The sequence below is a fragment of the Chanodichthys erythropterus genome, chromosome 19, assembly GCF_024489055.1.
Source record: "Chanodichthys erythropterus isolate Z2021 chromosome 19, ASM2448905v1, whole genome shotgun sequence".
Lineage (NCBI taxonomy): Eukaryota > Metazoa > Chordata > Actinopteri > Cypriniformes > Xenocyprididae > Chanodichthys > Chanodichthys erythropterus.
Genome location: NC_090239.1, coordinates 33,225,240 through 33,251,803, shown reverse-complemented (window position 1 = coordinate 33,251,803; position 26,564 = coordinate 33,225,240). Strand labels below are relative to the sequence as shown.

General features: G+C 42.3%; 1 protein-coding gene across 1 annotated transcript in view; it reads right to left on the bottom strand.

Moving 5' to 3' along the window:
• kcnh4b (potassium voltage-gated channel, subfamily H (eag-related), member 4b) overlaps nucleotides 1–26,564 on the bottom strand; it is a 109,151-nt gene that overhangs the window by 16,017 nt on the left and 66,570 nt on the right. The window contains exons 2-4 of the mRNA XM_067368994.1: nucleotides 2,972–3,205; nucleotides 1,814–1,945; nucleotides 1,257–1,387 (exon numbers count right to left, since the gene is read on the bottom strand). Of these exons, the coding sequence (XP_067225095.1) occupies nucleotides 1,257–1,387; nucleotides 1,814–1,945; nucleotides 2,972–3,205 (497 nt within the window). The remainder of the gene's footprint in view (nucleotides 1–1,256; nucleotides 1,388–1,813; nucleotides 1,946–2,971; nucleotides 3,206–26,564) is intronic.

Genomic DNA, 26,564 nt, shown 5'->3' with positions numbered 1-26,564 from the left:
CCGTTCGCGAATCGGACAGCTGTCGTCTAAAAATCAGTATCCTTTGAAACGCTTTGAACACCTTAACGTCAGGAATAAGGCATGTAGTTCATCATAAAATCGTTATATACATCACCCACTATATTGCCAAATCCGATTTTTTATATCAACAGAAAAATATACCTGGAAAAATATACCTGGATATATTCTCTTGAGACCCTCCTGCTTCAGAGAGGTCATGGTTAATGATATGCTAAAGCCCGCTGGCTCGTTGACATGATTGGTTACAAGTTTGTGACATCAGAAACACCAACGATTTCAAACCGCGGGTCTTTTTTTCACTGCAGTTTTAAATAGAAAATACTCAGCAATGGTGCCGACTTATGAATTTGTACATGGTTTGTCTTAAATATTAAAAACACCACACAGACATATAAACAACATTAAAAACTTGATTTTCACCACAATGGGACTTTAATGTTAAGTGTGTCAAGTTTAATTTTGTCAGTGGGATGAAAGATGTGTTAAGCACCCTTTAAGCTTATTTAAATCAAAGCTGCACTTCCTTGCAAGCAACCTTCATTACACTTAAAGGGTTAGTTCAGCCAAAAAAAAAAACAAAAAAACATTTCTATTATTAATTAAACAATAAGACATTAATGTATTATAAACATTAATGAGCCATCAAGAGTATGAAATATTTATGAATTTATAGCTGTCATGTAGTTACATTTTAGCTATAGAATTTCCAGCTTTATTTGCAAATTATTATTTATTGAAAACTACATAAAAATTTCTGACACAAGCATGTTGCTAAGACAAAAATGTATTATTTATTTATGGGGCTAATGAAAATATTGGCAGGCACATTCATGAACAACTGGGCCAAAAATCCTTATTGTTGAGCCCGGCTCATGATGCTTTTGTTTGCCTATTTTTCTCTCAGTCATTTGGAGTGTGATAGAATGAAGCCAGGTGGCTCTGCTGAGAGCGAAGCTGAGCTGAAAACATGGCCATCTGTTACCAGGAGTGATCGGAAGTGTGACCTGCCAGTCTGGCCTCCTGTTCCACCATTCCCATGTGACATGGAGAATTAGACATCCCATATACTTCTGGCCTTTGCCTTTCATACTGTTTGAACAAGTCAAAATGTCACTGGAAGATGGGATCCTGCACAGATCCTGAGCCTTTACAGTAAGTGGTAAAACAGAATTAGTAAGAGACCAACTTGGTGGAGAGTTTCAGACTTTTAATAAGTAGTTCATACATGTACTCACCCGACTTAGGCCGACATCATTTTTGCTGTCACGGGTAAACTGGCTGGTTAGCTGGTAAATCATGGTGTGACCCCTCCTTCTGGCTTTACTAATATGAGAGTTTCCAGTGGTCCTGTTGTATGGCTTATTATCTGCACAAAATTAAAATATCCTTAATAGCCAAGACAGGTTACAAATTATAAACATATTTAAATCTGTCTAAAAGATTGTGCCAGTGTGTCCATGAGTTATGTTCCATGTGTTTTAGCAGTGTGTAGATGCAAAAACCAATTTGTGAAGACTATATAAAACATTGATTTTATTAGATCATATGGTATCTAAAATGTTTTTTTTTTCACTTTATAATTTTTAGTCTGATCTTACTGTATTTTCATTATACAGTACATGTGCCCTCTAGTCTTTAAAATCACTATATCTTATCAAATGTCAAAAACAATGATAAGTGTTGATAACAAAATAACCATTTTCAGGCTATTCATTTTGTCAACATTTAAAAAGACTAGTGAGAATACTGTTTTTTTTTTTGTTTTTGTTTTTTGGGGGGGTGAAGACAGTACCATCTGTTCTGCTGCTGTGATGGCTCTTGTCATATGTTTCTGTGATATCCTTGAATGAAAAGAGAAAAAGCACCATCTCCCCCTTCTCATTTTTAATGGGCACAATGTCCAACAGACACCAGAACGAACTTCCTGTGATAACACACCAAAAAGAAGAGTTACATACAGATTATGGCTACCTGTAAATCTTCCTGTAAAGAATATAATAATCCAATCTGTAAAGCTTTTTTGAAACAATGTGTATTGTGAAAAGTGCTATAAATAAACCTGGCTGACTTGATATTGCTTAGACAAGGCCTAAAGTCCAGAACACACCAAGCCAATGCCGGCGAACTAGTGGCGACAAAAGCAGACTGCGGGGTTGGCTCACGTCGGCAGTGTCTGTGTCCAAAGTTTCCCTGACACACCAAACCGACGCTAAACAGCCGACGGCCAAGTAGCACGTCAGTTCTGCGCCTTTCCGAACCAGCAGGCGGCAGTAGCTGAACAGCCAATCAGAATGATCAGATGGCCCAACGGACCGACAAGCTCCAACGCTGATTCAACATTTCGAATCGGCTGAAAAAAAGCAGACGAGGAACAACTTCAGCCGACGGTGCAGAACACACTTAGAAAACTTAGTCGGCTGATGAAGAAAAACTGCCCGACGGCCAAGCGTCGGCTTGGTGTGTTCCTGCCTTAAAGGCCGGGACACACCAAGCCGACGCTGACAAACTAGTGCCGACGAAAGCAGACTGCGGCGTTGGCTCACGTCGGCAGCGTCTGTGTCCAAAGTTGGCCTGACACACCAAACCAACACTCAACAGCCGACGGCCAAGTAGCACGTCCATTCTGCACCTGCGTGAGATGAAATGCCTTTCCGTACCAGCAGGTGGCAACATGTCAAATCGGCTGAAAAAAAGCAGACGAGGACCAACTTCAGCCGACACTGCGGAACACACTGAGAAAACTTAGTCGGCCGACAAAGAAAAACTGCCCTACGGCCAACCGTCGGCTTGGTGTGTTCCTGCCTTAAAGGATAAAAGCATGACTTTCAACTAACTTCTTGATGAAACTGCTTGGAGGTGGGTGATATGACCAAAATTAGATGCATAATTCTTACCATGATCACCTAATATATATATTAGTTGTCAATTGAAGTTAGTACAGTATTATTACCATTCTTCTTGTAGAACTGCACCTCAGCCTGGTACTCCTCCTTGCCCTCCAGAGCTTTCTCCACACCCTGAGTAACCTGCTCACTAGTGGCCGAGCCATATAGGAAATGACACCTGCAGTTCTTCTGCATCACCTCTGTTCGTCCGAACCCCGTCAACTCACAGAATCCATCGGAACAGTATACAATGGGATAGCCACGGTGACCCTGAGCATTCCCAAGGAGGAAGTTGCTGTCTGAGAGACAAAAAAGCGATCAGGATTATTAATGTTTTGGAAGGCATTATAAAGCTAGTTGTGAGTATTGTGTTTTGTGCAGTATTGTTGCTGTACTGTTTTATAGTTTCCAAATCTCCCCACTTTGTGGTCTTTGCATTGGACCACTCGTCTATTTACATGACATATTTTCTGGAATTTGGGGATCACACAAGGGATTTCCTAGATATTGTGTGCCTCACTCACTATCCTGACCACCATCTCTGTGTATTTTACAACACCAGCTTTAACGAGTGGTTAAAGGTACACCTGCCCATCGAAGGTTCTCGAGAGAGCTTTGCACAATATGTGGAGTGGGTGCTGGTTCACTGTGACTCACTGCTCACTGCCTGCCCCAATGAGGAAGACATCGCCAGCCCCACTCTGGACCCAGAGCCCATTCAGCTCTCAGCCATGCCTGCAGAAAAACAGCCAGAGCCCACCATGAAGCAAAAGCCAAATGATTGCCAGAGGCTATTTATGTCCCAGAGCCTGAGCCTAACCTGGAGTCTGTCCAGGTGTCGAGGGCATATTGGTGGAGTTCATCAGCATGGATTGGAGTTCTGCCCACACTCCCATTCCTGAGGTGCATAATTAAAACTGGAGCTCATTGGAATTAGTATTTAATGAGCTGGATGAGGAAATATTTGCTGGTTTACAGTCTTGGCAGGTTCCATCCAGTTCCAAGTCTTCTTTGTCTCTGCTGGTTCAGCCAGTTCCAAGTTGTCTTTGCCATTACTGGTACAGCCCAGTTCTAAGTCATCTCAGTCATCATTAGTTAAGCCCAGTTCTAAGTCATCTCAATCATCACTGGATAAGTCCAGTTCCAAGTCATATCAGTCATTGCTGGTTAAGCCCAGTTCCAAATCATCTTCTTCATCACTAGTCAAGCCCAGTTACAAATCGTCTCACTCATCAATGGTTAAGCCCAGATCCAAGTCATCTTCCTCACTGCTGGTTCAGCCCAGCTCCAAGTCATCTTTATCTACACTGGTTCAGCCCAGCACCAAGTCCTTGCCATCTTGCACCAGGTTTTTGCCGTCCAGCATCAGATCTTCATCATCCAGTATAAAGTCTCCTTCATCACCATTGGCTCTGCCCAGCTCCAAGTCATCTATATCGCAGATGGTCCTGCCCAGACTCCCTCTCCCTCCTCTGTTTCCACAGTCATCCAAAGTCAGCCCTTCAGCTCCTCCCGTGATGCTGCCCAGCTGCACGGATCTGCCTGGGGCTTCCCAGTCATCAGCTTCATCTTTGCCCATGAATCCCTCAGCCCCAACTCAAACCTCTGAACCCCCTCGCTGGGAATAGATTTAGTCCCACGGTCTATGTGGAGGACATTGTGAAGCATTGGTTTTACTTAAGGCTTCCGAGAGATCCTGATAGCAAGCTAGTGTGGTTACTGTCTGGTTGTGTTTAGGGCTCTCAGTGTACATAGGACATGGCAGTAATGGGAAATTTTGGAGGCAGTGAGTGAAACAGTGACTAAATCACTGATGGAGCTCTCCTTCAGTCCATCTCAGGATTGTGGAGGGCTAGCCAGGGGTATCCTAAAACAATTTAATTTCTGAGTGATTGTATGTAGAACTATATTTTGTTCCTTGTGGAGAAGGCCAATTTGAAGTTTAATGACAGATGTTATGGCTTGTACCACAAAAATTCTCAGTAACACTTTACAATACTGGTGCACTAATATGCATTAATTCATGCTTAACTAATGCACAGATAATCATGTTTTAATGTATGACTCATGACACATTATTAACTAAAAGTGTAAATTTATGTGTTAATTACCACAATGGGTTAATTGTAACAATGCTTTAATTAGTCATTAACTAATGATTTGAAAATGTATCATTATGTTATGACTTTACTTGTTGAGGCACACTATTAACTAATTATTAAGTAATATGTCATTAATGGGTTTTGACAGTTGCACATGCTGTGAGTGTAATGTCAGAGAATGTGTTTGAAGGATGGGTAAGTTGGGCTGCATTAGTAAATGATTAATTAAAGCAGACAATTTGAATTTGAAGTTCATGGCTTCAACCCTTTGTGGTAATTGACACATTAACTTACACTTTTAGTTAATAAAATATGTTATTAAGGAATTAATACATCGTGAAACATTTAATTAATAGCAATTCATATATTACTTAATCTATTAATCAGATAGACTCTTTATTATTTGCTGATACAGTAATCATTATTAATGGTTTAGTTATTCATAAGTCATACATTAAAACATGATTATCTGTGCATTAGTTGAGCACAAATTAATGCTATGTAATGCACCAGTATTGTAAAGTGTTACCCAATTCTCATTTATCCTGTTGTCATTAGGGATGATCTGAATGGGACAGGGTAAAGTAGCAATTCTGAGCCTTTCCACTAGACAGTTGTCAATGAAGGTAGTAGGAGTCCCAGAGTCAATTTATGTTGAAGTTGCATGAGAGAGAAATTGTAGTGGTAATGAATGATTGTCAAAAGAGGGTTTACATTTAACTCAACCCTTCTGAAAAATCCAGCATTGGTGGTCACCAGCATAAGGAATGTTTTGCATGATGGGATGCTGGTATGAGACACTGGTATGGGATGCTGGTTGCTGGTTTGCTAGTCCCCAGCATGGGATACTGGTGTGCTGGTGGACCAGCATATGTTGCCTTTTGGGTGCTGGTATGATCCCAGCAAGACCACAACAAAACTTCTATATGTGTTACATATCATGTTTTTTAGTGTGTGTTCATAGTTAAATGAAAACCAAGACAATTTTAATAATATACTAGATAAAAAAGTTTGAGGACAAACTTTAAGTTGGCTTGAAAAAGCATAGCCAGAAAGTTTGAGAAGTTTTAAAAGTTTGAAGTTTGAAAGTTTAAGTTTTATTAGATAGATAGATAGTCACAGATGGATACTATGGAGTTTTTATAGAGTTATTAGCATGTTCTTAGCCCACTTTAGCACTTAGCTAATCACTATTAGCATTCACTGCTAGCATGTTGGAAGTCCAGATTGCTAGCATGAGTCAAAAAGCCAACCCCCATGTCTCTACGATGTACTGATGCAGAGATATAGATTTTGCAAAACGGTTGCTAGGGTACTCTGTTTGGTTGCTAGGGAGTGGCTTGGCAGCTACCAGTGATGATACTCCAAAGGCTGCTTGACAATATAAACCAACCCCCATGTCTGTATGATGTTCTGATGCAGAGATATAGATTTTGCAAAACGGTTGCTAGGGTACTCTGTTTGGTTGCTAGGGAGTGGCTTGCCAGCTACCAATGATGATACTCCAAAGGCTGCTTGACAATATAAACCAACCCCCATGTCTGGACGATGTTCTGATGCAGAGATACAGATTTTGCAAAACGGTTACTAGGGTACTGTTTGGTTGCTAGGAATTGACTTGCCAGCTACCAATGATGATACTCCAAAGGCTGCTTGACAATATAAACCAACCCCCATGTCTGGACGATGTTCTGATGCAGAGATACAGATTTTGCAAAACGGTTACTAGGGTACTGTTTGGTTGCTAGGAATTGACTTGCCAGCTACCAATGATGATACTCCAAAGGCTGCTTGACAATATAAACCAACCCCCATGTCTGTACGATGTTCTGATGCAGAGATATAGATTTTGCAAAATGGTTGCTAGGGTACTCTGTTTGGTTACTTCGGTGTTGCTATGCGGTTGCTAGGGTACTCGGGGTGGTTGCTAAGGTGTTGCTATGCGGTTGCTAGGGTACTCGGGGTGGTTGCTAGGGTGTTGCTATGCGGTTGCTAGGGTACTCGGGTGGTTGTTAAGGTGTTGCTATGCGGTTGCTAGGGTACTCGGGGTGGTTGCTAGGGTGTTGCTATGCGGTTGCTAGGGTACTCGGGGTGGTTGCTAGGGTGTTGCTATGCGGTTGCTAGGGTACTCGGGGTGGTTGCTAGGGTGTTGCTATGCGGTTGCTAGGGTACTCGGGGTGGTTGCCATGGTGTTGCTATGCGGTTGCTAGGGTACTCGGGGTGGTTGCCATGGTGTTGCTATGCGGTTGCTATTGTATCCAGGCTGGTTGCTAGGATGATGCCAGGGTGATTTGTGTGGTTGCTATGCAGTTGCCATGGTGTTCTGGGTGGTTGCTAGGTTGTTTTGGGTGGTTGCTAGGTTGTTTTGGGTGGTTGCTATGAGAGTTGATCATAGATAGATAGATAGAGTTTATGAATTTGAATGAGTTGATAGATAGATGATAGATAGAGAGATAGATGAGAAGTGATAGATGAGAAGATAGATAGATTGATAGATGAGAAGTGATAGATAGATAGAGAAATAGCTAGATTTAGTTTGATAGATAGATTAGAAAGAGAAATAGATAGATTTAGTTTGATATAGATTAGAAAAAGAAATAGATAGATAGATAGATTTAGTTTGATAGATAGATAGATTAGAAAGAGAAATAGATAGATAGATTTAGTTTGATAGATAGATAGATTTAGTTTGATAGATAGATAGATAGATTTAGTTTGATAGATAGATAGATAGATTTAGTTTGATAGATAGATAGATTTAGTTTGATAGATAGATAGATTTAGTTTGATAGATAGATAGATAGATAGATAGATAGATAGATAGATAGATAGATAAGACATATTAGATAGAATGGAAGTTTGAATGAGTCTCAATGGATTAGAAATAGTACATAGAATGGCAGCTAATGGAGTCTGATGAGCCTCTCCAACTGTCAAAATTTGAATTTTGACAGTTGGAGTTTGAATAGTCTTGGCTCATTTGAACATTCCGTCAATGAAAGTCAATGGGATTTTTCCAAGTTTTGATCAGCTTTTTTAGGAAAACCGTAAGTCTGATCAGTCTGAAAAGATATAGCACACTAAGTCAGAATAGTCTGAAGGTCTGGTCCGAGTTTGGTGGTTGTAGCTTGAACAGTCTAGGAGGAGATGCATTTAGAAATTTAGTCTAAGAAGAATAATAATAACTAGATAAAAAAGTTTGAGGACAAACTTTAAGTTGGCTTGAAAAAGCATAGCCAGAAAGTTTGAGAAGTTTTAAAAGTTTGAAGTTTGAAAGTTTAAGTTTTATTAGATAGATAGATAGTCACAGATGGATACTATGGAGTTTTTATAGAGTTATTAGCATGTTCTTAGCCCACTTTAGCACTTAGCTAATCACTATTAGCATTCACTGCTAGCATGTTGGAAGTCCAGATTGCTAGCATGAGTCAAAAAGCCAACCCCCATGTCTCTACGATGTACTGATGCAGAGATATAGATTTTGCAAAACGGTTGCTAGGGTACTCTGTTTGGTTGCTAGGGAGTGGCTTGGCAGCTACCAGTGATGATACTCCAAAGGCTGCTTGACAATATAAACCAACCCCCATGTCTGTACGATGTTCTGATGCAGAGATATAGATTTTGCAAAACGGTTGCTAGGGTACTCTGTTTGGTTGCTAGGGAGTGGCTTGCCAGCTACCAATGATGATACTCCAAAGGCTGCTTGACAATATAAACCAACCCCCATGTCTGGACGATGTTCTGATGCAGAGATACAGATTTTGCAAAACGGTTACTAGGGTACTGTTTGGTTGCTAGGAATTGACTTGCCAGCTACCAATGATGATACTCCAAAGGCTGCTTGACAATATAAACCAACCCCCATGTCTGGACGATGTTCTGATGCAGAGATACAGATTTTGCAAAACGGTTACTAGGGTACTGTTTGGTTGCTAGGAATTGACTTGCCAGCTACCAATGATGATACTCCAAAGGCTGCTTGACAATATAAACCAACCCCCATGTCTGTACGATGTTCTGATGCAGAGATATAGATTTTGCAAAATGGTTGCTAGGGTACTCTGTTTGGTTACTACGGTGTTGCTATGCGGTTGCTAGGGTACTCGAGGTGGTTGCTAAGGTGTTGCTATGCGGTTGCTAGGGTACTCGGGGTGGTTGCTAGGGTGTTGCTATGCGGTTGCTAGGGTACTCGGGTGGTTGTTAAGGTGTTGCTATGCGGTTGCTAGGGTACTCGGGGTGGTTGCTAAGGTGTTGCTATGCGGTTGCTAGGGTACTCGGGGTGGTTGCTAGGGTGTTGCTATGCGGTTGCTAGGGTACTCGGGTGGTTGTTAAGGTGTTGCTATGCGGTTGCTAGGGTACTCGGGGTGGTTGCTAGGGTGTTGCTATGCGGTTGCTAGGATACTCGGGGTGGTTGCTAGGGTGTTGCTATGCGGTTGCTAGGGTACTCGGGGTGGTTGCTAGGGTGTTGCTATGCGGTTGCTAGGGTACTCGGGGTGGTTGCCATGGTGTTGCTATGCGGTTGCTAGGGTACTCGGGGTGGTTGCCATGGTGTTGCTATGCGGTTGCTATTGTATCCAGGCTGGTTGCTAGGATGATGCCAGGGTGATTTGTGTGGTTGCTATGCAGTTGCCATGGTGTTCTGGGTGGTTGCTAGGTTGTTTTGGGTGGTTGCTAGGTTGTTTTGGGTGGTTGCTATGAGAGTTGATCATAGATAGATAGATAGAGTTTATGAATTTGAATGAGTTGATAGATAGATGATAGATAGAGAGATAGATGAGAAGTGATAGATGAGAAGAGAGATAGATGAGAAGTGATAGATGAGAAGATAGATAGATTGATAGATGAGAAGTGATAGATAGATAGAGAAATAGCTAGATTTAGTTTGATAGATAGATAGATTAGAAAGAGAAATAGATAGATTTAGTTTGATATAGATTAGAAAAAGAAATAGATAGATAGATAGATTTAGTTTGATAGATAGATAGATTAGAAAGAGAAATAGATAGATAGATTTAGTTTGATAGATAGATAGATAGATTTAGTTTGATAGATAGATAGATTTAGTTTGATAGATAGATAGATAGATAGATAGATAGATAGATAGATAGATAGATAGATAGATAGATAGATAAGACATATTAGATAGAATGGAAGTTTGAATGAGTCTCAATGGATTAGAAATAGTACATAGAATGGCAGCTAATGGAGTCTGATGAGCCTCTCCAACTGTCAAAATTTGAATTTTGACAGTTGGAGTTTGAATAGTCTTGGCTCATTTGAACATTCCGTCAATGAAAGTCAATGGGATTTTTCCAAGTTTTGATCAGCTTTTTTAGGAAAACCGTAAGTCTGATCAGTCTGAAAAGATATAGCACACTAAGTCAGAATAGTCTGAAGGTCTGGTCCGAGTTTGGTGGTTGTAGCTTGAACAGTCTAGGAGGAGATGCATTTAGAAATTTAGTCTAAGAAGAATAATAATAAGCTTAAGTAGTAGATCAGTAAGTTGGCTTTTTCAAGCCAACTTAACTAGATAAAAAAGTTTGAGGACAAACTTTAAGTTGGCTTGAAAAAGCCGGTCCAGAAAGTTTGAAGTAGTTTTAAAAGTGTGAAGTTTGAGAGTTTTCAGTTTAAAAGTTTAAGTTTTAGTTTAGTAGTTAGATTTAACATTAGGCTAATCACTATTAGCATGTAGCTATTCACTGCTAGCATGTGTAGCATGTTGGAAGTCCAGATTCCTAGCATGAGTCAAAAGAGCCAACCGCCATGTCTCTACGATGTTCTGATGTAGAGATATAGATTTTACAAAATGGTTGCTAGGGTACTCTGTTTGGTTGCTAGGGAGTGGCTTGGCAGCTACCAGTGATGATACTCCAAAGGCTGCTTGACGATATAAACCAACCCCCATGTCTGTACGATGTTCTGATGCAGAGATATAGATCTTGCAAAAGGTTGCTAGGGTACTCTATTTGGTTGCTATGGAGTAGCTTGGCAGCTACCAATGATGATACTCCAAAGGCTGCTTGACAATATAAACCAACCCCCATGTCTGTACTATGTTCTGATGCAGAGATATAGATCTTGTAAAACGGTTGCTAGGGTACTCTGTTTGGTTGCTAGGGAGTGGCTTGGCAGCTACCAGTGATGATACTCCAAAGGCTACTTGACAATATAAACCAACCCCCATGTCTGCACGATGTTCTGATTCAGAGATATAGATCTTGCAATACGGTTGCTAGGGTACTCTGTTTGGTTGCTAGGGAGTGGCTTGGCAGCTACCAGTGATGATACTCCAAAGGCTACTTGACAATATAAACCAACCCCCATGTCTGCACGATGTTCTGATTCAGAGATATAGATCTTGCAAAACAGTTGCTAGGGTACTGTTTGGTTGCTAGGGAGTGGCTTGGCAGCTACCAGTGATGATACTCCAAAGGCTACTTGACAATATAAACCAACCCCCATGTCTGCACGATGTTCTGATTCAGAGATATAGATCTTGCAATACGGTTGCTAGGGTACTCTGTTTGGTTGCTAAGGAGTGGCTTGGCAGCTACCAGTGATGATACTCCATAGGCTGCTTCCCAGTATGAATGTTATAAACCATTTTAGATAGATAGATAGATAGATGAGTTTGAATGAGATAGATAGATAGATAGATTTAGTTTAGATAGATAGATTTAGTTTGATAGATAGATTTAGTTTAGATAGATAGATAGATAGATAGATAGATTTAGTTTGATAGATAGATAGATAGATTTAGTTTGATAGATAGATTTAGTTTAGATAAATAGATAGATAGATAGATAGATAGATAGATAGATAGATAGATAGATAGATAGAGAGTTTATGAGTTTGAATGGATTAGAAATAGTACATAGAATGGCACTTGAGTCTAATTGAGTTTTTGAGTCTAATAGGCTTCCGTAGTTTAAATTTGAATTTTGACAGTTGGAGTTTGAGTGTCTTGGCTCATTTGAACATTCCGTCAATGAAAGTCAATGGGATTTTTCCGAGCTTTAATAGTCATTTTTAGGAAAACCGTAAGTCCGATCAGTTAGAAAAGATATAGCAACTCAAGTCAGAACAGTTTGAAGGTCTGACCCGAGTTTGGAGTTTGTGGAGTTAAAGCTCTAGGAGGAGTTAGAGTCAGAAATTTTAGTCTCAGAAGAATAATAATAACTAGAATGTACATTTCCTGAAGAAAATGTGAATGGTGCTTGCAGTGGCAAAATTCGGCACCGGTTGCTAGGGTGCTGTAATTGGTTGCTAGGGTGTGGCTATGAAGTTGCTGTGTCACTACTTATTGGCTGGCCGAATCAAAAGATCCCAGCCCCAAGTCTCTATGACCTTCTGATCCAAAGCTATGATCTCACAGATTTTGACCCATTGTTAAGTCTATGGGAGTTTTTTTCAGCCATTTTTTTCGTCCGCTGTGCAAACATCGTACACCCGATCGCTTAGAAAAGTCATAGCACACCTCTCCTCAATAAGCCGGTCGATTTGACACCTCATTCATGGGTCTACGACAAACGGTGCGGGACGAGTTACGCGCCAAAGTTTTGTCTAGGTGAATAGTAATTACAATACTAGAATGTACATTTCCTGAAGAAAATGTGAATGGTGCTTGCAGTGGCAAAATTCAGCACCGGTTGCTAGGGTGCTGTAATTGGTTGCTAGGGCGTGGCTATGAAGTTGCTGTGTCACTACTTATTGGCTGGCCGAATCAAAAGAGCCCAGCCCCAAGTCTCTATGACCTTCTAAACCAAAGATATGATCTCACAGATTTGGCCCCCATGTTAAGTCTATGGGAGTTTTTTCAGCCGATTTTTCGTACGCTGTGCGAACATCGTACACCCGATCGCTTAGAAAAGTCATAGCACACCTCTCCTCAATAAGCCGGTCGATTTGACACCTCATTCGTGGGTCTACGACAAACGGTGCGGGACAAGTTACGCGCCAAAGTTTTGTTCAGGTGAATAGTAATTACAATACTAGAATGTACATTTCCTGAAGAAAATGTGAATGGTGCTTGCAGTGGCAAAATTCGGCACCGGTTGCTAGGGTGCTGTAATTGGTTGCTAGGGTGTGGCTATGAAGTTGCTGTGTCACTACTTATTGGCTGGCCGAATCAAAAGATCCCAGCCCCAAGTCTCTATGACCTTCTGATCCAAAGCTATGATCTCACAGATTTTGACCCATTGTTAAGTCTATGGGAGTTTTTTTCAGCCATTTTTTTCGTCCGCTGTGCAAACATCGTACACCCGATCGCTTAGAAAAGTCATAGCACACCTCTCCTCAATAAGCCGGTCGATTTGACACCTCATTCATGGGTCTACGACAAACGGTGCGGGACGAGTTACGCGCCAAAGTTTTGTCTAGGTGAATAGTAATTACAATACTAGAATGTACATTTCCTGAAGAAAATGTGAATGGTGCTTGCAGTGGCAAAATTCGGCACCGGTTGCTAGGGTGTTGTAATTGGTTGCTAGGGCGTGGCTATGAAGTTGCTGTGTCACTACTTATTGGCTGGCCGAATCAATTAGCCCAGCCCCAAGTCTCTATGACCTTCTGATCCAAAGATATAATCTCACAGATTTTGACCCAATGTTAAGTCTATGGGAGTTTTTTCAGCCGTTTTTTTCGTACGCTGTGCGAACATCGTACACCCGATCGCTTAGAAAAGTCATAGCACACCTCTCCTCAATAAGCCGGTCGATTTGACACCTCATTCGTGGGTCTACTACAAACGGTGCCGGACGAGTTACGCGCCAAAGTTTTGTTCAGGTGAATAGTAATTACAATACTAGAATGTACATTTCCTGAAGAAAATGTGAATGGTGCTTGCAGTGACAAAATCGCCACTCGGTTGCTAGGCGGTTGCTAGGGTGTTCTGGGTGGTTGCTAGGCGGTTGCTATGTAACCTGGGTGGTTGCTAGGGTGTTGCTAGGCAGTTGCTAAGGTACTTGGGGTGGTTGCTAAGGTGTTGCTAAACGGTTGCTAGGGTGTTCTGGGTGGTTGCTAGGCGATTGCTATGGTAACCTGGGTGGTTGCTAGGGTGTTCTGGGTGGTTGCTAGGCGGTTGCTATGTAACCTGGGTGGTTGCTAGGGTGTTGCTAGGCAGTTGCTAAGGTACTTGGGGTGGTTGCTAAGGTGTTGCTAAACGGTTGCTAGGGTGTTCTGGGTGGTTGCTAGGCGATTGCTATGGTAACCTGGGTGGTTGCTAAGGTGTTGATAGGCGGTTGCTAGGGTGTTCTGGGTGGTTGCTAGGCGGTTGCTATGGTAACCTGGGTGGTTGCTAGGGTGTTCTGGGTGGTTGCTAGGCGGTTGCTATGGTAACCTGGGTGGTTGCTAGGCGGTTGCTAAGGTACTTGGGGTGGTTGCTAAGGTGTTGCTAGGCGGTTGCTAGGATGTTCTGGGTGGTTGCTAGGCGGTTGCTAGGCGGTTGCTATGGTAACCAGGGTGGTTGCTAGGGTGTTGCTAGGCAGTTGCTAAGGTACTTGGGGTGGTTGCTAAGGCGTTGCTAGGCGGTTGCTATGGTGTTCTGGGTGGTTGCTATGTGGTTGCTATGGTAACCAGGGTGGTTGCTAGGGTGTTGCTAGGCAGTTGCTAAGGTACTTGGGGTGGTTGCTAAGGTGTTGCTAGGCGGTTGCTAGGGTGTTCTGGGTGGTTGCTAGGCGGTTGCTAGGCGGTTGCTAGGCGGTTTCTATGGTAACCAGGGTGGTTGCTAGGGTGTTGCTAGGCAGTTGCTAAGGTACTTGGGGTGGTTGCTAAGGCGTTGCTAGGCGGTTGCTATGGTGTTCTGGGTGGTTGCTAGGCGGTTGCTATGGTAACCAGGGTGGTTGCTAGGCAGTTGCTAAGGTACTTGGGGTGGTTGCTAAGGTGTTGCTAGGCAGTTGTTAAGGTACCTGGAGTGGTCACTATGGTGTTGCTAGGCGGTTGCTAGGGTGTTCTGGGCGGTTGCTATGGTAACCTGGGTGGATGCTATGGTGTTACTAGGTGGTTGGTAGTTGGCACAGATAGTTACTATGGAGTTTCTATAGAGTTCTTAGCATGTTCTCATCCCACTTTAGCACTTAGCTAATCACTATTAGCATGTAGCTATTAACTGCTAGCATGTGTAGCATGTTGCAAGTACAGTTTGCTAGCATGAGTCAAAAAAGCCAACCCCCATGTCTCTACAATGTTCTGATGCAGAGATATAGGCATCGCTAAATGGTTGCTAGGGTACTCTGTTTGGTTGCTAGGGAGTGGCTTGGCAGTTGCCAATGATGATACTCCAAAGGCTGCTTGACAACATAAACCAACCCCCATGTCTTTATGATGTTCTGATGCAGAGATATGGATCTTGAAAAACGGTTGCTAGGGTAATCTGGTTGGTTGCTAGGGAGTGGCCTGGCAGCTACCAATGATGATACTCCAAAGGCTGCTTGACAATATAAACCAACCGCCATGTCTCTATGATGCTCTGATGCAGAGATATAGATCTTGCTAAACGGTTGCTAGGGTACTCTGTTTGGTTGCTAAGGAGTGGCTTGGCAGCTACCAATGATGATACTCCAAAGGCTGCTTGACAATATAAACCAACCCCCATGTCTTTACGATGTTCTGATGCAGAGATATACATCTTGAAAAACGGTTGCTAGGGTACTCTGTTTGGTTGCTAGGGAGTGGCTTGGCAGCTGCCAATGATGATACACCAAAGGCTGCTTGCCAGTATGAATGATTTAAACCAACCCCCATGCTTGCATGATATTCAGATTTGAAGATATCCCTCTTTGCTTTGTGTTGCTAGGGTGCTCTAAATGGTTGCTAAGGCGTGGCTAAGATGTCTTTAAGGTGATTTTTGATTGGCGGTTTGCTGCCTCGAGTCAAATGAGCCCACCCTCATGTTTGTATGACACTCCTATCCAAAGATATTCATTTGATCTTTTTGAATGGAAGTCTATGGATCTTGTTGCTATGGTGCTCTATATGGTTGCTAGGGCGTGGCTTGATAGCTTCACAATGATCCTGAGAGACTGATTGGCTGCCTGAGTGAAATGAGCCCACCCCCTTGTCTCTATGACATTGTGATCCAGAGTTATGTTCAATACAAAATCCCTATGTAATTTCCCATAGTAGGAAAAACACACCATTTCATGGGCACGGCTTCACCATAGTATGTCTATGGGGCAACTTTGGGCAGCTCTTGTGCCCCAGGGGTACAACTTACACCCCATTTTGAGGTATGGTCTGACAGAACCTGTCAGCCCCTTCAATCGTGGTGACCCACATGTTTCTACGAAATTCTCGTTAGGAGCTATGACTCGTCAAAGTTCGTCGCAATGTTAAGTCTATGGGATTTTTCGCCCGATTTTTCGCCCGCCGGACGAACATCGTACACCCGATCGCTTATAAAAGTCATAGCACACCATTCCCGAATAATCCGCACGATTTGACACCTCATTCGTGGGTCTAGGACAAAAGCTGCGAGACTAGTTACGCGCCGAAATTTTGTCCAGAAGAAGAAGAAGAAGAAGAAGCAGAATAATAATAAGTATGCAGCAGAATAAGAATGGAGCTTTGCCTTTGGCAAGCACCATTAACTAGAATGTACATTTCCTGAAGAAAATGTGAATGGTGCTTGCAGTGGCAAAATTCGGCACCGGTTGCTAGGGTGCTGTAATTGGTTGCTAGGGCGTGGCTATGAAGTTGCTGTGTCACTACTTATTGGCTGGCCGAATCAAAAGAGCCCAGCCCCAAGTCTCTATGACCTTCTAAACCAAAGATATGATCTCACAGATTTGGCCCCCATGTTAAGTCTATGGGAGTTTTTTCAGCCGATTTTTCGTACGCTGTGCGAACATCGTACACCCGATCGCTTAGAAAAGTCATAGCACACCTCTCCTCAATAAGCCGGTCGATTTGACACCTCATTCGTGGGTCTACGACAAACGGTGCGGGACAAGTTACGCGCCAAAGTTTTGTTCAGGTGAATAGTAATTACAATACTAGAATGTACATTTCCTGAAGAAAATGTGAATGGTGCTTGCAGTGGCAAAATTCGGCACTCGGTTGCTAGGGTGCTGTAATTGGTTGATAGGGCGTGGCCATGAAGTCACTACTTATTGGCGGCTTGATAGGCCGAGTCAAAAGAGCCCAGCACCAAGTCTCTATGACCTTATAAACCAAAGATATGATCTCACAGATTTGGCCCCCATGTTAAGTCTATGGGAGTTTTTTCAGCCATTTTTTCGTACGCTGTGCGAACATCGTACACCTGATTGCTTATAAAAGTCATAGCACACCTCTCCTCAATAAGCCGGTCGATTTGACACCTCATTTGTGGGTCTACGACAAACGGTGCGGGACGAGTTACGCGCCAAAGTTTTGTTCAGGTGAATAGTAATTACAATACTAGAATGTACATTTCCTGAAGAAAATGTGAATGGTGCTTGCAGTGGCAAAATTCGGCACCGGTTGCTAGGGTGCTGTAATATGTTGCTAGGGCGTGGCTATGAAGTCACTAATTATTGGCTGCTTGATAGGCCAAGTCAAAAGAGCCTAGCCCCAAGTCTCTATGACCTTCTGATCCAAAGATATGATCTCACAGATTTGGTCCCCATGTTAAGTCTATGGGACATTTTTCAGACGATTTTTCGTCCGCTGTGCAAACATCGTACACCCGATCGCTTAGAAAAGTCATAGCACACCTCTACTCAATAAGCCGGTCGATTTGACACCTCATTCATGGGTCTACGACAAATGGTGCGGGACAAGTTACGCGCCAAAGTTTTGTCTAGGTGAATAGTAATTACAATACTAGAATGTACATTTCCTGAAGAAAATGTGAATGGTGCTTGCAGTGGCAAAACTCGGCACTCTTGATTAGCATGATGCTAACATAATTACCGTCCTGCTAGGATGTTTTTAGCAAAATGCTAACATGATTAGCATGTTGCTAGCATGATGCTAACACCCTAAGCATGCTGCTAGCATGTTTTAAACAAAATGCTAGTCATGTTAACATAATGCTAGCAAAATGCTAACATGATTAGCATAATACTAGCATGATGCTAGCATGATTACCATGTTGCTTAGCATTATTTTAACAAGTTTCTAATCATGTTAGCATTATGTTAACAACATGCTAACATGATTAGCATGTTGCTAGCATGATGCTAACACCCTTAGCATGCTGTTAGCATGTTTTAAACAAGATGCTAATCATGTTAGCATAATCTTGTAAACATGCTAACATGATTAGCATAATGCTTAGCATGATGCTAGCATGATTACCATGTTGCTTAGCATGATTTTAACAAGATGCTAATCATGTTAGCATAATGCTAGCAACATGCTAACATCATTAGCATAATGCTAGCATGATGCTAGCATGATTACCATGTTGTTAGCATGTATTTAACAAGATGCTAACATGATTAGCATGTTTGCTAACATGATGCTAACATGATTATCATGCTACTAGCATCATGCTAACACAATTAACATGCCACTAGCATTATTCTAACACATTTTTACTAGTTTGTGTCATGTTTAAACCTTAAGCTAATCACTATTAGCATGTAGCTATTCACTGCTAGCATGTGTAGCATGGTGGAAGTCCAGTTTGCTAGCATGAGTCAAAAGAGCCAACCGCCATGTCTCTATAATGTTCTGATGCAGAAATATAGGTGTTTCAAAACGGTTGCTAGGGTACTCTGTTTGGTTGCTAGGGAGTGGCTTGGCAGCTGCCAATGATGATACTCCAAAGGCTGCTTGACAATATAAACCAACCCCCATGTCTGTACGATGTTCTGACGCAGAGATATAGATCTTGCAAAATGGTTGCTAGGGTACTCTGTTTGGTTGCTAAGGAGTGGCTTGGCAGCTACCAATGATGATACACCAAAGGCTGCTTGCCAGTATGAATGATATAAACCAACCCCCATGCCTCTATGATATTCAGATTTGAAGATATCTGCCTATGCTTTGGGTTGCTAGGGTGCTCTATATGGTTGCTAAGGCGTGGCTATGATGTCTTTAAGGTGATTTGTGATTGGCGGTTTGCTGCCTCGAGTCAAATGAGCCCACCCTCATGTTTCTATGACACTCCTATCCAAAGATATTCCTTTGATCTTTTTCAATGGAAGTCTATGGAACTTGTTGCTATGGTTCTCTATATGGTTGCTAGGGCGTGGCTTGATAGCTTTACAATGATCCTGAGAGACTGATTGGTTGCCTGAGTAAAATGAGCCCACCCCCTTGTCTCTATGACATTGTGATCCAGAGTTATGTTCAATACAAAATCCCTATGTAATTTCCCATAGTAGGAAAAACACAGTACTTCCTGGTTCATGGGCACGGCTTCACCATAGTATGTCTATGGGGCAACTTTGGGCAGCTCTTGCGCCCCAGGGGTACAACTTACACCCCATTTTGAGGTATGGTCTGAGAGAGCCTATCAGGCTCTTCAAACGTGGTAACCCACATGTTTCTATGAAATTCTCGTTAGGAGCTATTACTCATCAAAGTTTGTCCCAATGCAAAGTCTATGGGATTTTTTCGCTACTTTTTCGCCCGCCGGACGAACATCGTACACCCGATCGCTTATAAAAGTCATAGCACACCTGTCCTCAATGAGCCGGTCGATTTGACACCTCATTCATGGGTCTATGACAAAAACTGCGGGAGGAGTAGCGCGCAGAAATTGTGTCCAGAAGAAGAAGAAGAAGAATAATAAGTATGCAGAAGAATAAGAATGGAGCTTTGCCTTTGGCAAGCACCATTAATAATAAGTATGCAGAAGAATAAGAATGGAGCTTTGCCTTTGGCAAGCACCATTAACTAGAATGTACATTTCCTGAAGAAAATGTGAATGGTGCTTGCAGTGGCAAAATTCGGCACCGGTTGCTAGGGTGCTGTAATTGGTTGCTAGGGCGTGGCCATAAAGTCACTACTTATTGGCGGCTTGATAGGCCGAGCCAAAAGAGCCCAGCCCCAAGTCTCTATGACCATGTAAACCAAAGATATGATCTCACAGATTTGGCCCCCATGTTAAGTCTATGGGAGTTTTTTCAGCCGTTTTTTCGTACGCTGTGCGAACATCGTACACCCAATCGCTTAGAAAAGTCATAGCACACCTCTCCTCAATAAGCCGGTCGATTTGACACCTCATTCGTGGGTCTGCGACAAACGGTGCGGGACGAGTTACGCGCCAAAGTTTTGTTCAGGTGAATAGTAATTACAATACTAGAATGTACATTTCCTGAAGAAAATGTGAATGGTGCTTGCAGTGGCAAAACTCGGCACTCTTGATTAGCATGATGCTAACATAATTACCGTCCTGCTAGGATGTTTTTAGCAAAATGCTAACATGATTAGCATGTTGCTAGCATGATGCTAACACCCTAAGCATGCTGCTAGCATGTTTTAAACAAAATGCTAGTCATGTTAGCATAATGCTAGCAAAATGCTAACATGATTAGCATAATACTAGCATGATGCTAGCATGATTACCATGTTGCTAGCATTATTTTAACAAGATGCTAATCATGTTAGCATAATGCTAGCAACATGCTAACATCATTAGCATAATGCTAGCATGATGCTAGCATGATTACCATGTTGTTAGCATGTATTTAACAAGATGCTAACATGATTAGCATGTTTGCTAACATGATGCTAACATGATTATCATGCTAAAAGCATCATGCTAACACAATTAACATGCCACTAGCATTATTCTAACACATTTTTACTAGTTTGTGTCATGTTTAAACCTTAAGCTAATCACTATTAGCATGTAGCTATTCACTGCTAGCATGTGTAGCATGGTGGAAGTCCAGTTTGCTAGCATGAGTCAAAAGAGCCAACCGCCATGTCTCTATAATGTTCTGATGCAGAAATATAGGTGTTTCAAAACGGTTGCTAGGGTACTCTGTTTGGTTGCTAGGGAGTGGCTTGGCAGCTGCCAATGATGATACTCCAAAGGCTGCTTGACAATATAAACCAACCCCCATGTCTGTACGATGTTCTGACGCAGAGATATAGATCTTGCAAAATGGTTGCTAGGGTACTCTGTTTGGTTGCTAAGGAGTGGCTTGGCAGCTACCAATGATGATACACCAAAGGCTGCTTGCCAGTATGAATGATATAAACCAACCCCCATGCCTCTATGATATTCAGATTTGAAGATATCTGCCTATGCTTTGGGTTGCTAGGGTGCTCTATATGGTTGCTAAGGCGTGGCTATGATGTCTTTAAGGTGATTTGTGATTGGCGGTTTGCTGCCTCGAGTCAAATGAGCCCACCCTCATGTTTCTATGACACTCCTATCCAAAGATATTCCTTTGATCTTTTTCAATGGAAGTCTATGGAACTTGTTGCTATGGTTCTCTATATGGTTGCTAGGGCGTGGCTTGATAGCTTTACAATGATCCTGAGAGACTGATTGGTTGCCTGAGTAAAATGAGCCCACCCCTTGTCTCTATGACATTGTGATCCAGAGTTATGTTCAATACAAAATCCCTATGTAATTTCCCATAGTAGGAAAAACACAGTACTTCCTGGTTCATGGGCACGGCTTCACCATAGTATGTCTATGGGGCAACTTTGGGCAGCTCTTGCGCCCCAGGGGTACAACTTACACCCCATTTTGAGGTATGGTCTGAGAGAGCCTATCAGGCTCTTCAAACGTGGTAACCCACATGTTTCTATGAAATTCTCGTTAGGAGCTATTACTCATCAAAGTTTGTCCCAATGCAAAGTCTATGGGATTTTTTTCGCTACTTTTTCGCCCGCCGGACGAACATCGTACACCCGATCGCTTATAAAAGTCATAGCACACCTGTCCTCAATGAGCCGGTCGATTTGACACCTCATTCATGGGTCTATGACAAAAACTGCGGGAGGAGTAGCGCGCAGAAATTGTGTCCAGAAGAAGAAGAAGAAGAATAATAAGTATGCAGAAGAATAAGAATGGAGCTTTGCCTTTGGCAAGCACCATTAACTAGAATGTACATTTCCTGAAGAAAATGTGAATGGTGCTTGCAGTGGCAAAATTCGGCACCGGTTGCTAGGGTGCTGTAATTGGTTGCTAGGGCGTGGCCATAAAGTCACTACTTATTGGCGGCTTGATAGGCCGAGCCAAAAGAGCCCAGCCCCAAGTCTCTATGACCATGTAAACCAAAGATATGATCTCACAGATTTGGCCCCCATGTTAAGTCTATGGGAGTTTTTTCAGCCGTTTTTTCGTACGCTGTGCGAACATCGTACACCCAATCGCTTAGAAAAGTCATAGCACACCTCTCCTCAATAAGCCGGTCGATTTGACACCTCATTCGTGGGTCTGCGACAAACGGTGCGGGACGAGTTACGCGCCAAAGTTTTGTTCAGGTGAATAGTAATTACAATACTAGAATGTACATTTCCTGAAGAAAATGTGAATGGTGCTTGCAGTGGCAAAACTCGGCACTCTTGATTAGCATGATGCTAACATAATTACCGTCCTGCTAGGATGTTTTTAGCAAAATGCTAACATGATTAGCATGTTGCTAGCATGATGCTAACACCCTAAGCATGCTGCTAGCATGTTTTAAACAAAATGCTAGTCATGTTAGCATAATGCTAGCAAAATGCTAACATGATTAGCATAATACTAGCATGATGCTAGCATGATTACCATGTTGCTTAGCATTATTTTAACAAGATGCTAATCATGTTAGCATAATCTTAGCAACTTGCTAACATCATTAGCATAATGCTAGCATGATGCTAGCATGATTACCATGTTGTTAGCATGTATTTAACAAGATGCTAACATGATTAGCATGTTTGCTAACATGATGCTAACATGATTATCATGCTACTAGCATCATGCTAACACAATTAACATGCCACTAGCATTATTCTAACACATTTTTACTAGTTTGTGTCATGTTTAAACCTTAAGCTAATCACTATTAGCATGTAGCTATTCACTGCTAGCATGTGTAGCATGGTGGAAGTCCAGTTTGCTAGCATGAGTCAAAAGAGCCAACCGCCATGTCTCTATAATGTTCTGATGCAGAAATATAGGTGTTTCAAAACGGTTGCTAGGGTACTCTGTTTGGTTGCTAGGGAGTGGCTTGGCAGCTGCCAATGATGATACTCCAAAGGCTGCTTGACAATATAAACCAACCCCCATGTCTGTACGATGTTCTGACGCAGAGATATAGATCTTGCAAAATGGTTGCTAGGGTACTCTGTTTGGTTGCTAAGGAGTGGCTTGGCAGCTACCAATGATGATACACCAAAGGCTGCTTGCCAGTATGAATGATATAAACCAACCCCCATGCCTCTATGATATTCAGATTTGAAGATATCTGCCTATGCTTTGGGTTGCTAGGGTGCTCTATATGGTTGCTAAGGCGTGGCTATGATGTCTTTAAGGTGATTTGTGATTGGCGGTTTGCTGCCTCGAGTCAAATGAGCCCACCCTCATGTTTCTATGACACTCCTATCCAAAGATATTCCTTTGATCTTTTTCAATGGAAGTCTATGGAACTTGTTGCTATGGTTCTCTATATGGTTGCTAGGGCGTGGCTTGATAGCTTTACAATGATCCTGAGAGACTGATTGGTTGCCTGAGTAAAATGAGCCCACCCCCTTGTCTCTATGACATTGTGATCCAGAGTTATGTTCAATACAAAATCCCTATGTAATTTCCCATAGTAGGAAAAACACAGTACTTCCTGGTTCATGGGCACGGCTTCACCATAGTATGTCTATGGGGCAACTTTGGGCAGCTCTTGCGCCCCAGGGGTACAACTTACACCCCATTTTGAGGTATGGTCTGAGAGAGCCTATCAGGCTCTTCAAACGTGGTAACCCACATGTTTCTATGAAATTCTCGTTAGGAGCTATTACTCATCAAAGTTTGTCCCAATGCAAAGTCTATGGGATTTTTTTCGCTACTTTTTCGCCCGCCGGACGAACATCGTACACCCGATCGCTTATAAAAGTCATAGCACACCTGTCCTCAATGAGCCGGTCGATTTGACACCTCATTCATGGGTCTATGACAAAAACTGCGGGAGGAGTAGCGCGCAGAAATTGTGTCCAGAAGAAGAAGAAGAAGAATAATAAGTATGCAGAAGAATAAGAATGGAGCTTTGCCTTTGGCAAGCACCATTAACTAGAATGTACATTTCCTGAAGAAAATGTGAATGGTGCTTGCAGTGGCAAAATTCGGCACCGGTTGCTAGGGTGCTGTAATATGTTGCTAGGGCGTGGCTATGAAGTCACTAATTATTGGCTGCTTGATAGGCCAAGTCAAAAGAGCCTAGCCCCAAGTCTCTATGACCTTCTGATCCAAAGATATGATCTCACAGATTTGGTCCCCATGTTAAGTCTATGGGACATTTTTCAGACGATTTTTCGTCCGCTGTGCAAACATCGTACACCCGATCGCTTAGAAAAGTCATAGCACACCTCTACTCAATAAGCCGGTCGATTTGACACCTCATTCATGGGTCTACGACAAATGGTGCGGGACAAGTTACGCGCCAAAGTTTTGTCTAGGTGAATAGTAATTACAATACTAGAATGTACATTTCCTGAAGAAAATGTGAATGGTGCTTGCAGTGGCAAAATTCGGCACTCGGTTGCTAGGGTGCTGTAATTGGTTGATAGGGCGTGGCCATGAAGTCACTACTTATTGGCGGCTTGATAGGCCGAGTCAAAAGAGCCCAGCACCAAGTCTCTATGACCTTATAAACCAAAGATATGATCTCACAGATTTGGCCCCCATGTTAAGTCTATGGGAGTTTTTTCAGCCATTTTTTCGTACGCTGTGCGAACATCGTACACCTGATTGCTTATAAAAGTCATAGCACACCTCTCCTCAATAAGCCGGTCGATTTGACACCTCATTTGTGGGTCTACGACAAACGGTGCGGGACGAGTTACGCGCCAAAGTTTTGTTCAGGTGAATAGTAATTACAATACTAGAATGTACATTTCCTGAAGAAAATGTGAATGGTGCTTGCAGTGGCAAAATTCGGCACCGGTTGCTAGGGTGCTGTAATTGGTTGCTAGGGTGTGGCTATGAAGTTGCTGTGTCACTACTTATTGGCTGGCCGAATCAAAAGATCCCAGCCCCAAGTCTCTATGACCTTCTGATCCAAAGCTATGATCTCACAGATTTTGACCCATTGTTAAGTCTATGGGAGTTTTTTTCAGCCATTTTTTTCGTCCGCTGTGCAAACATCGTACACCCGATCGCTTAGAAAAGTCATAGCACACCTCTCCTCAATAAGCCGGTCGATTTGACACCTCATTCATGGGTCTACGACAAACGGTGCGGGACGAGTTACGCGCCAAAGTTTTGTCTAGGTGAATAGTAATTACAATACTAGAATGTACATTTCCTGAAGAAAATGTGAATGGTGCTTGCAGTGGCAAAATTCGGCACCGGTTGCTAGGGTGCTGTAATTGGTTGCTAGGGCGTGGCCATAAAGTCACTACTTATTGGCGGCTTGATAGGCCGAGCCAAAAGAGCCCAGCCCCAAGTCTCTATGACCATGTAAACCAAAGATATGATCTCACAGATTTGGCCCCCATGTTAAGTCTATGGGAGTTTTTTCAGCCGTTTTTTCGTACGCTGTGCGAACATCGTACACCCAATCGCTTAGAAAAGTCATAGCACACCTCTCCTCAATAAGCCGGTCGATTTGACACCTCATTCGTGGGTCTGCGACAAACGGTGCGGGACGAGTTACGCGCCAAAGTTTTGTTCAGGTGAATAGTAATTACAATACTAGAATGTACATTTCCTGAAGAAAATGTGAATGGTGCTTGCAGTGGCAAAACTCGGCACTCTTGATTAGCATGATGCTAACATAATTACCGTCCTGCTAGGATGTTTTTAGCAAAATGCTAACATGATTAGCATGTTGCTAGCATGATGCTAACACCCTAAGCATGCTGCTAGCATGTTTTAAACAAAATGCTAGTCATGTTAGCATAATGCTAGCAAAATGCTAACATGATTAGCATAATACTAGCATGATGCTAGCATGATTACCATGTTGCTAGCATTATTTTAACAAGATGCTAATCATGTTAGCATAATGCTAGCAACATGCTAACATCATTAGCATAATGCTAGCATGATGCTAGCATGATTACCATGTTGTTAGCATGTATTTAACAAGATGCTAACATGATTAGCATGTTTGCTAACATGATGCTAACATGATTATCATGCTACTAGCATCATGCTAACACAATTAACATGCCACTAGCATTATTCTAACACATTTTTACTAGTTTGTGTCATGTTTAAACCTTAAGCTAATCACTATTAGCATGTAGCTATTCACTGCTAGCATGTGTAGCATGGTGGAAGTCCAGTTTGCTAGCATGAGTCAAAAGAGCCAACCGCCATGTCTCTATAATGTTCTGATGCAGAAATATAGGTGTTTCAAAACGGTTGCTAGGGTACTCTGTTTGGTTGCTAGGGAGTGGCTTGGCAGCTGCCAATGATGATACTCCAAAGGCTGCTTGACAATATAAACCAACCCCCATGTCTGTA